This window comes from Kryptolebias marmoratus, linkage group LG11 (assembly GCF_001649575.2).
Source record: "Kryptolebias marmoratus isolate JLee-2015 linkage group LG11, ASM164957v2, whole genome shotgun sequence".
Classification (NCBI taxonomy): domain Eukaryota; kingdom Metazoa; phylum Chordata; class Actinopteri; order Cyprinodontiformes; family Rivulidae; genus Kryptolebias; species Kryptolebias marmoratus.
Window position 1 is genome coordinate 848,484 of NC_051440.1, and position 11,987 is coordinate 860,470.

Genomic DNA, 11,987 nt, shown 5'->3' on the forward strand with positions numbered 1-11,987 from the left:
TTTGCCACTAGATGTCACTAAAGCAAAGCTGTAGTTAAATGAACTCATTTTCAGTACAAAAGATGAAATGGTTCAGTACTGGTTCACTGCTTCATTTGCATTTCTTTGATTTTGTTATTTTATAAATAAAAAACACACAACATAAAACATATAGCGCTCTCTAGAGGTTAAATGACTCAATCGGGACCTGATCGGAACCAAACTTCGCTTGCGATCGGACAGGAAGTTTAACGGACAGGACGTGACGTCATTTAAACGTTGTGCAATTCAGGACAGTAAACGAATCAAATGAGGTCGCTTTTGTCTCTGTAGCGGTGAAGTTGTTCGTGTTTCAAACGGAATTAAAAGCGGAACATTGTCGTGTTGAGATGGTTATATCGAGTCATTTGTTGACAGTTCTGGTTGCATTTGTAAAGTTGTAAAACCTGTAAATAAGCTGACAGGTGGTATTACTGTAGGGTAGCTGCTGTTCATCACTCTGAGTTTATTTCTTTTCGAAGATTGGTTCACAAAACAATGAACTACTCCGACTACGACTCCGATGGATATTCCTCAAATGAAGACGCGGACTACGTCCCTTCAGGTGAGACCTGACGTGATGGTGTTTACTGTCGGACCTCAGTGAGTCCTGTACCCTTTTAGCAGAGTAAATAATTACTGGTCAGCTTGGTCTTATGACCACAACACAAAGCAGAAGCTGATTTAAAGAATCAGGCTTCTAGTGTGGATGCTGAATAACTCCTGAGAGCTGTTAAAACTGTTGTTAAAGCTAAAAAGCAGGACGCTAACTAAAAGGAGTAAAACACTAGCTTAAAACTAAAAGAAGCAAGACGCCAGCTTAAAACTGAAAGTAACAAAATGCTATTTAAAAGATAAAAGCAGAAAAACATTAGTTTAAAACCGAAAATAGCAAAACACTAGCTAAAGCTTAAAAGTAACAAAAGGCTAGATAAAAGCTAAAAGTAGCAAATGACTAACTCAATGCTGAAAGTAGCAGAATGCTAGCTAAAAGCTTTAAAGGATTAGCTCAAAGCTAATGGTAGCAAAACGTTAGTTAAAAGCTGATGTAGCTAAAATGGCGAAGTGTTAGCTAAAAGTTTAAAGTTGCAAGTTACTAGCTAAAAGTTGTAAAAGGCAAATAAAAGTTGCAAAATGGTAGCTAGAAGTTAAAAGTAGCCAAAATCTGGCTAAAAATAAGACAAAATTAGAATTAGTTTGCTGAAGCAGACTTAGAAGAGAACAATGTTTTTGAAGGAATCGGAAAGATCTCGACGTATTTCTATGGGGAAATATTTGTACTTAAAGGTAAATATTTTGAAAAGTATACAAGTTACAAAATGCAAAAGTCATAGCACCTGTATTGGACATAGTGAAATACTTTTCTTATGAAGAAAATAAAGTGAGACTGGAAAACCCAACTTGTTTTTTTATGTTTTTTATTACAAAGAAACCTCAAGGGTGGAGGAGTTTTTCATTAACCAAGTCAAAACATTGGGGTGAGCTGACAGTAAACAGAGCACAAGACGTGGCTGAGACTAGAAATCTGTCTTCACAGTAAAATGACCTGACCTCTTCCTCAGTCACTACAAAGAAGGCATTACCAATACTTTTTTCTAGAACACCCAGCTCCTGAACAAGCTAAACATTTTGATGTAGTAATGACCAAAAGAGCACAAAGTATGCAGGAGTATTTAGAATGCAAAAAAAATGTACAGAAAACGAGTGTGAATTCTGACTCACACTATTAATGCTGTGTTTCTAAAATTATCTAACACCAGCACATATATAGAGAAGAGAATCAACCCAAAACCCTGTGGATACACAACAAAGATGTTAGAGGACACAACTTTATTATGAACAATCTGCCAGATGGGATTTAAACAAAGCAGTACCTCTGATCTCATGAGATCTTCTAGTTTCTGTAATAGGATTCTGTAGTCAGGTAAGTAGGTAGGTACATTTATTTATATAGCACTTTTCAGCACAAGGCAACTCAAAGTGGTGTCAAATGCAGCCCTGAGGTCCAACAGGACCAGCACAGACACAAGACAGTCCCTCCAGGATTTCGCAGACATTTTTTGTGATTGTTGCGGGCTAAAATGCCTGATTTCGCGGGGCATTTTCCTAAAAGTTGCAATGAAAAGTTGCAATTTTTCTTTTTACTAAAATCAATAAAAAAACACAACTTTTAATATATAAACCAAAAATACTTACTAGTTTTGTAAGATAATTACCAACAAATATTGACATTATCAAAAGGTGTTTTATTTGAGAACTTTGATAGCTTATAAACTGACATTCATGACCATTTCTGGATTGTCCCTCGTCTGCAGCTCTCCTCACAATTTTTGCAGACACAAAGTGATGGTCGATGCGTTTATGTTTGATGATTACACTGCAGGACGTGCAAAACAGCTTCCCCCCACTCTCTTGCAGTTGGGTAGGAAACTGGTTTGCGACCGCAGTGAAGTTAGTTTTAAGTAGGATATTGGATATTCGGGCTCCGCGGAGTTAGTGGCGTCTAGCTCACGGCTGACCCGAAACAGTAACACTAATGTCGGCTGTCGCTAAGGTCGCTGCTCCTGCATGCTCCCGGGATTCTGATGTTAACAGGATGTGACGTCACATCTCTTCTTCACTTTAGAAACAATAAATATTGGGTTAAAGTTGTGGTGTTTGGACAAAGTTGCAATTTTGCGGGGTTTGCTTAATTTTGCGTTAATAGTTGCGATCACAACATCGCAAAATCCTGGAGGGTCTGACAAGAACTGTCTGAAGCCAAAAGATCATCCGTTACTCTGACTCTGGGCAGTTTCAGCCCTAAGCACAGACTGAAACTCTTCATGGAGGCCATATTGTGCAGACGAGCAATTAGTTTCTGTTAAGGATTTTAGGGATAAAAAGGCCATATCTCACTGTATTTCAGAGTACACAGACATCATACACCTTTCATTTTTACAGAACTTTTTTGACTTTTCAGAGTCACGTAACCTTTTAGTCACTTTGTTCTCAAAATCTAGAAAATGACCTTAAAAGTAAATCTTTGACAGATTTACCTTTTAAAACATCTTCAGTAATCTGTTTGTATGTAGTTTTATTTCTGTTTTCCTTTGTTATTGCCCTCTTCGCACCAGATGATAACCTGAGCGAGGATGACATTAACGAGTGTGAACAGGAAGCCCCTCTGCATGAAGACGACACTGTGCCACATCCGGATGTCCCCAAGAAGAAGAGGAAAGACATCAGTAAGAAGTGAGGCTGGAACAGTATCATGTCATTACAAGCAGAGACACAAAGCCAGAACAAAACCTGAATATCCTTTCTTTTTATTTGCATTTGTTGAAGCTCAGGATTGGCTTCCCGGATGGATTTAGATGTAATTTACTGTGTCATGGTTATCACATTGTAGATATTAAAATGTAGGTGAAAATTGCTTTAACTAGATGAGTTTCATTATTGCCCACTTCTGAAAGGCAGGCAATGCGTGTCCATGTGTTTTTTTTAGCAAATTATCTCAAGAACCATTTGGTGGATTTATTGAAACTTTCAGGAAGTAATCATCAGATGTACATCTACAACCAATTAACTTTTAGCCAATCCAATAGCAGATGGCCGCCACAGCCAACTGACTTTTGACAACGCAAAAATAGTTATATTTCAGTCAGTTTGGGAGCTACTAAGCTAAAGTTTGATGTGGCAGTAGCTGAGAGTCGTCCCAGCACACACTTGAAGCATTAACCTATTGCACAAAATCTTTGTGTAAAACTTTGCCATTAACTACAGCAACAAACCATGTCTTTTAGCAGAAATTTTTATGAATCAATGAACAGAGTTTTTATTTTTCATTTATTTTATTTTATTTAACCAACTGAGTTCTGTTGAGATTACAAGATCTCTTTTTCAACGGTGCCATAGACAAGAAGGCAACAGCGTCAGTTCCAAAAACAGACAAGCACACAAAAAAGTACTTAATATTGCAGGGTGAAATGATGAGTAAGAGCTTTGCAGCCTGTAACAAACCTCAAAGCACTATGATACACTGTCTAACCAGTGCAAACACTGGGCAGAAAGTCGCCACAGTCTAGCAGAGGGAGGACTGTAAGCTCCACCAACTTTCTCCTGGCAGCATAGGAAAAACTAGATTTATTTTAAAAATAAAAACCTAAGTTCATTTTCTAGGTTATCAATAAGAGGTTTAAAAATTTAACTTTCATCAATTACAATACCTAAATACTTGTACTGTGACACTATTTCTATTTGATTGCCATGCAGAGGTTTTAATGCAACCTCCAGAAACGAATCATTGGATGTATGTCTACAGCTGAGTTGTTGTTTCCGCTGCCACAGCTAATTGACCTCAGCCAACACAAAAATGTCTTTAACACAGTCACTTTTACAAATATTGAGCTAAAATTTGATGAAGTGGTAGCTGAGAGTAATTTCCAAAACATACTCTGAGATCACGTTATTTACAAGGTTTGACCAAAGCGGCTACAAACCTCATCGTTTCTCATCATACGATGATCTTACTCTAAAACTCTAGCATGAAAGGTGGTTTGGGATATGCATTCCTTCAAGGAATCCTAGGCCTATAAATTATTTTTTTTATTTATTTATTAGTGCGTTTTATCCATAAAATTTATGACTACCGTAGTTTAAATCTTTTTAGGTTTTAAAGATCAAACTCTATTAATGTGTAAACAGTGGAGCTGTTGATAAACGACTCACTATAACTTTTTGATACAATGAATTTTATACTTTTCCCCCCACATTTTTTGTTTGCAATTACTTCTTGTGGCTAAGCACCTTGTCATACTTTTTATTTTTCTACAAATGTTCATAATTAAAAATAGAAATAACAGTAATTTAGTTCAAAAGTACCTTGAGTATAACATGTTTTGCCACAATAAGTAAATAATAATTATGATAAATTCATGAAAATAGAAAGAAAAGACTGCAGAAGTTAAAGACGGAAGAAAAGGATGACGGCTGGTCTGCGGAGGCCCAGCTGCCTCAGGAACAGAGTGACCATGACGCAAAACAGAAGAAGAAATCTGATGATCTTTGGGCGAGTTTCCTGTCGGATGTTGGATCAAGACCCAAAGGTTCTGCACCTGCTGCTCCATCAGCAGCCACAAAGGAGGTAAAGATATTTGTACTCCACCTGTCTGTCAAAGGTGGAAGTGTTTTAACATGTGTGCATTTAGCTGGTTGTAGTTTCTAAAACATGACTGGACTGCGACTGTTGGCGACTAGTTGGCGAACAGCTTTCATAAAGGAGTCTCTAGATGTCTCGAAACGTTTGCAGGAGTTCCCAGGAGTCTGGGGCTTTGAGCTAGGGTCCTTTTGGGGCCCCGTTGACATTTTTTAACTTATACAAATTACTATACCAAGTATGTTCCTATTAATTAAAAGGCCTCAAAGAGCTACTCTTAGCTTTAATGTAGCATCTAAAGTCTGAAGCAGCCTTCCATCTGAAGTTATGAAGCGGTTTGCTGTGTCACAGGATACTTTTTTAATAGTCATTGCTGCACAGAACACAAGTGAATCTGGACTATTTCTTTGTTTAAATTTAAAGATAGTTTTTTTCATAGACCACAGGGTTTCCCCCAGAAAAGAGGCTAAGTCCGGTGGTAGGTGGCCGTTCGCCGGCCGATTGCTAGCCGACCGTGATTTAGTAAAAAAAAAAAAAGATTAAAGTTGACAGAAAAGTTGAAAATATGGCTATTTATTATGTGATATTGTAAGATATTTGTGCCAAATATTTACACAACTACAGTTTTACAAAAAGGCACCTTTGAAATACTTTTTAAAACAAAAATACAAATAAAATAAATAGAAACTGTTGCACCTAATTTGAATCCTAATTTAAGTCACATTTACAAATAAAATAAATTAACATAAATGAAAAAGTGCAAACAAAGCACCAACACGTCTCACTTCTAGGCCAATCAATAACAACAGAGAAACTCTGAAAAACGGAGAGATACTGTACTGTGCATATCTAATGCTAAATATAATAGCATAATTTTACTGGTAAACAAGGATAATATTTTCACTAAGCACAAAACATGCTTACTGTATTTGGTCTTGTAAAGCCACCCGCTGAATGTCGTCACAACTAACCATTTTTGGTTAAACCCGGTCGTTCCATGTTTATTGCTGTGGCTCCGACGACGGGCTAACTTCAGGTAGCTGAAGGAGGCTCGGCCTCAGGGCTAGAGTCACGCAGGGCTCCACGAACAGCGCGCGGTGGGGGCGTTTATACTTGGCGCTTACGTCGGTGCAGTATTCTCCAAAAAGACAGGGGGCAGTATGCTACGTAACCAGCGCCAAGTTATAAAAGGTGCACGACGTGACACCGCGCGGGACCTTCGCGCAAGGGCGGGGACAGCGCGATTGTGTCACTGTTGCTGTGCGCACCCTCGCGCGGTGTGGTAGATAAGGTAGCAGTTTTGGGGGAGCGGGTGGAATAAAACGTGTAAAAAATTACGTATTTAAAAGAAGCAAGAGGAGCTTAGCCTGGCGGCAGGGTCACAAAAGCCTGGTGGCCCGCCAGGCTTATAAAACGCTGGAGCAAACCCTGGACCAAATAATTTTATATTTAATTTTAAAATAGATACTGAAAGTTTCCATGACTCAGATACACTCTGTTGTAGTTTTCACACCTATTAGGTTGCCTGAATTTATTTTAAAGTTATTTTTTGTTTTCTCTTGTAATTTTAAGGTGAAGTGTTAGTAGCTTTTAAATTTTCTTTGAGTTTTTAGCTGTTTTGATGACGTGGTAAAATGTTTTCAATAGAAACCTGTAAAAAGGTTATTATTAAAGGAAATCACGAGAAGTGAATAAAAGACTTTAAATTAATAAAACACCCAGTAAAATGTTTGTTCTGGCTGATGAATAAAATATATTGAAAAAAGTTTCTTTAACATTTGTGTATAAATTGTTTAACATATAAAAAAAATCTAAAAAGAAAAATGTCTGATTTTTTTTGTTGTTGTTTTGTTTTGGGGTTTTTTTGCCAAGAAACTATTTTAAAAAAAGTTGGTCCTTGATCAGGTTTTTAATTTTGACCTCAAGAAGCATGGACCCTCTTTGTAAGACTGAAGAGACTCATGAGAAATCAGACAGGAGAGAAACAAGACAGTTGAATTTGTCTTGTTCCTGTGGACTCAAAATCTCGTCTTGCACTGTCCAATGTAGAAAGTGTTCTGTTACACTTTTAGTCGCCAACTCGTCTCCAGTACTTGCAGCCCAATAAATCCAGTTACACATGGTCTGTCTTTGTTGGATTCACATGCATCAGTTTGCAGGAAACTGAGTAAATTAAATGTAGTACAAGATTTCACAGCAGGTCAACTTTTTGTGTTGTTGATCAATTTTTTTGTTTATTTTTTCTTCAGGCTGATTCTGCAGGCTTGAAAACTGCTCAAAGTCCAGAAACAAAGGTGTCAGAACCTGCCAAGGTCACCATCACTAAAGTGTTTGACTTCGCTGGAGAAGAAGTTAGGTGTGCCTCTGAATTTTTTATTCATATCAGTAGTTTTAGATGGAAACTAAGGTAGCTGGTGCTTTTATACTACAGAAACATTTTCAGTCCTTATCATTACTATTTTTTTTTATTATCTTTAGTTGTAAAAAGTGGGGCAATAATATTTTTGCCTGTGTGTAAGTTTGTGTTTCTGTTAGGAAAATATCTCATGAACAACAGACCAAATTTTATTGAAATCTTCAGAAAGTAATCATTGGGATGTACTTCTACAACTGAATAATATTTAGAGTCAGTTTGGTTCACGGTGGCAGCCACAGCTAATCCACACAGAAATGGCTATACCCTAGCCAGTTCTACAAATATTCAGTGACAGTTTGATGTGGCTGAGAGTCATCCTCATATTTTGAGCACTAATTAATCCTGCAAAAATTCACAAAAATGTGTCAGATTGCTTACAACAATTTTTTTACGCTTTCAAGCTGCAGTAGGGAGATCTGAGAAAACTGTGGACTTAACCTGAAAATTTGAACAAGCCCACCTTACAGCCCTCCCTCCACAGCTCCTCCCCAACAGCAGAGCCCGCCATGAACGTGGGAAATTGGAAGCTTTCCTGTAATGTTAGGTTGTTTCTCACAAAGACATTATATGGTTTCTCCACCATTAGCACAGCTGCAGCACACCTGCAATCTTGAGCTTTAACGAGGGATCAGTGTGAGCATCTGTGAGCAAGATTGACATTGCTAAGACCCATCTCCTGGCTCTGATTGGTTGTTTCTGACCGAGAATGGTGTATTTCTGCAAATGGCAGTAGGACTACTGGGACGAGCCAGAAGAACTGGATTTAATTGTGCGGCCTGATGTGATGGTATTAACGGCCGCACTGGGCTATTGTCGAGGAATATGTTCTGTCTGACGCGCGTTTCATTGAATTTCTCCAGGTCACTTCTTCGTTTCATGTTCAGGTTTATTCCATTAAACATCCATGCTTCAGATTCACAGACTGACACAGACTGACCAGGTTCCTTTGTTTAGTGACATTAAATCCAAATTGCCATAAATACGGTCAACAGAAATATGACAACCCCGACGTGCCCAACTTCCTCATTCAACAAAACAAACAGAACGCCACAAACACATCGATCTTATCAAGTGACAGACACGCCCACACTGACACACCCACCACCCAAGTGTCAAGCTGCGTGCTCACTTGAACGACATTAATTTCTTCTTTCTGGCTCTTACATTCCAGCCCCTAATTATTTACAATAATAATTATCTTAGGTATTAGCATGTAAGAGACAAATGTACAAATCATCATACATTACTAAATAACAAATTTCCATAAATCTATTCTTCTAATCAAACAATCAATACCCAGCTAGACAAAATAAAGGCACTGGTAATCAGAAAAGAGAGAAAAAAAGTCCTCAAAAAATGTTCAAGATGTATCTGCTTCTTGAAGAAGGCATAACTTGGTGATGGGTCTTTCAAGGTAGTTTGTCTTAGTCTTGATGCGAACTGACCGCACAAGTCCTTCTTTATCAGGAACAATATTTACCACTCTACCCATTAACCAAGAGTTACGTAGAGCTGAGTCATCCACGATGAGGACGACATCTCCTGGAAGAAAGTTCCGTCTCATGCTCTGCCACTTTTGTCGCTCTTGTAGCTGAGGTAAGTATTCCTTTAACCAACGCTTCCAGAACAGATCAGCCATATATTGAATTTGTCTCCATCTTCGCCGAGCATAAACATCATCCTTGGAAAACACTCCTGGTGGCAATGAAGGCATGGACTTTAAAAGAAGAAGATGGTTTGGAGTTAATGCTTCCAGATCGTGGACATCAGTAGAGGCTTTGGTTATGGGTCGACTGTTAATGATGGCCTCGACTTCACAAAAAAGTGTGTGTAGACTCTCCTCATCAAGGCTTTGTGTTCTCAAAACAGAATTTAATACTTTTCGAACAGATTTAATGAGACTTTCTCAGACACCCCCATGGTGTGAACCAGTGGGGGGATTGAAAGACCATCTTATACCTTTCTGAAGGAGCATGTTATTAATTAGAGTTTGATTCCATCTTTCAATCTCTTCTCTTAACTCGCGTTCAGCTCCTACAAAGTTAGTTCCATTGTCTGAACGTAACTCCAGTACTTGTCCTCGTCTAGCAATAAATCTTCGAAGACCATTGATGAAAGAATCAGTATCCAATGATGACAACACCTCCAGGTGAACTGCTCTTATTGTCATGCAGGTAAAGATGACTCCATATCGCTTCAACAGACTTCTGCCACGCTTAATTTCAAAGGGACCAAAACAATCCACACCCACATAAGTAAATGGGGGCTTATCTGGACACACTCTTTCCTGTGGAAGGTCTGCCATCCTTTGACTTCCTGGAGCAGCATGTAGTCGCCGACAAGTCACGCATTTAGATAAGATCTTTCTAATTGCAACACTGGCACCAGGGATCCAATACTTTTGATGCAGCTCAGCAACCATATGATTGCGGCCACCGTGGCCTGTCCGATGATGTATGTGACGCAGTATAACTTCAGAAATGTGAAGGTCTTTAGCCAAAATGGCAGGATATTTAGCTTCTGCAGGCATGGCTGCTTTACTTAGCCTTCCACCAACTCTTAGTACACCACTTTCAAGAATAGGATCAAGCTTGTAGAGCTGACTTGTCTTCTTCACACATTCATGTTTCTGTAAACTTGCCATTTCCTCTGGATATCGCTTCCTTTGACAATAGCTGATGATGGCACTCTCTGCCTTTTCAAACTCTTCCACAGACATGGCACCTAATGCAACATTTTTCTTGAATGCATTCATTTCTTTCCTCAATCTCATCTGAAATGTTACATCATCAAGATCTGAGTTAGCAAGATCCAACTTCAGTTGTGCTCTCTTTTGAGCAAGTTTGGACAGCAATTGTTTGAACCTGAGAAGCCACCCAACCATTAATTTTAGTTTGTCCCAGGAGGAAAAAGAATGGATGAAGCTCATAACTGGATCCTCTTGTTCATTGGTGCATGTTGCATTAACAGAAAGCAATGTTTTCACCTCTGGATCCTCTAGAGCAAGATAACTTATGTCTTCAGGATTTGCAGGCCATTTCCATTCAGGGTCCTGAAGAAACTGTGGTCCTGACACCCAAGTATCAGCCTTCAACAGTGACTCCACACTTGTTCCTCTAGATGCCAAGTCTGCTGGGTTGATACTGGTAGCAATGTACCTCCACTGTGAGGACTTTGTTGAACTAAGTATCTCTCCAACCCGATTTGTCACAAAGGTCTTAAACCTCAGTGTTTCATTCTTGATATACTTCAAAACTGAAGTACTATCAGTCCAAAAAATTGAGTCTTGAAGTTCCATCCTTAACTCCTTCTTCAACAGCTTATCCAAACGGCTGGCAACCACTGCAGCTGTCAACTCCATGCGAGGTATGGTAATGGGTTTAAGTGGAGCTACTCTGGCTTTACCCATTACAAATGCACATTGCACCTGTCCATCAGCATTAGACTGCAACAAGTAGCTCACAGTTCCATATCCATTCTCGCTTGCATCACTGAAATGATGAAGCTGCGAGCTTGTAACTTCTCTAAAATTCTGTGGCTTCAGACATCTGTTAACTTCAAACAGTTCAAGCTGATGAAGTTCTTCCAACCAGTTTTTCCACTTCTGGGCAACATCATGTGGTAAAAGATCATCCCAACCAACATGCCTTCTACATAGCTCTTGTAGAATTCCCTTTGCAACCAAAACAACTGGTGCCAGAAATCCAAGAGGATCGTAGATGGAACTTATGATAGACAAGATTCCTCGTCTTGTTAAAGGTCTGTCTTTGAGGATTATCTTGAATTTCAATAGATCTGATTGTACACACCACTGTATACCCAACACACGCTCCACTGGCAGGTCATCATTATCCATATCCAGGTTCTTCACCTCAGTGGACCTTTCATGCTGTGGTATAGCGGCAAGAACACTGCGTCGATTACTTATCCATTTGATAAGTTGAAATCCGCCGTTCTTACATATGGCACGAAGTCCTTGATATGTTGAGACAGCTTCTTCTTCTGTGCTCACAGAGACCAAACAGTCATCCACATAAAAGTTGTGTAACACAGCTTCTATGACATTTGGTTTGAACAGTTGTTGATTATCCTCTGCACATTGTCTCAGCGCAAAACATGCACAATTTGGAGATGATGTAGCTCCAAAAAGATGTGCAACCATACGGTACTCCACCAGATGCTGTTCATATTCTCCATTAGGCCACCAGAGAAATCTCAACAGATCGGAGTCAAATGATGGTACTCGGACCTGATGAAACATTGCCTCTATGTCAGCTGTAATGACAACAGGTTCCTTTCTGAATCTGGTGATGACACCAATCAATGAACTGGTGAGGTTTGGACCCTGCAAGAGTTGAGTGTTTAAGGATTTCCCTCCAAATGTTGCACCACAATCAAACACAACTCTTATCTTTT

At 39.1% G+C, this 11,987-nt stretch overlaps 1 protein-coding gene across 1 annotated transcript in view; it reads left to right on the top strand.

Annotated features, from left to right (window-relative positions):
• The first annotated feature begins 236 nt into the window (after positions 1 to 236).
• The window catches only part of cfdp1 (craniofacial development protein 1), a 43,120-nt gene continuing 31,369 nt past the window's right edge, over positions 237 to 11,987 (top strand). The window contains exons 1-4 of the mRNA XM_017433930.3: positions 237 to 583; positions 3,135 to 3,252; positions 4,945 to 5,143; positions 7,405 to 7,511. Coding sequence (XP_017289419.1) covers positions 517 to 583; positions 3,135 to 3,252; positions 4,945 to 5,143; positions 7,405 to 7,511 — 491 coding nt within the window. The 5' untranslated portion in view covers positions 237 to 516. The remainder of the gene's footprint in view (positions 584 to 3,134; positions 3,253 to 4,944; positions 5,144 to 7,404; positions 7,512 to 11,987) is intronic.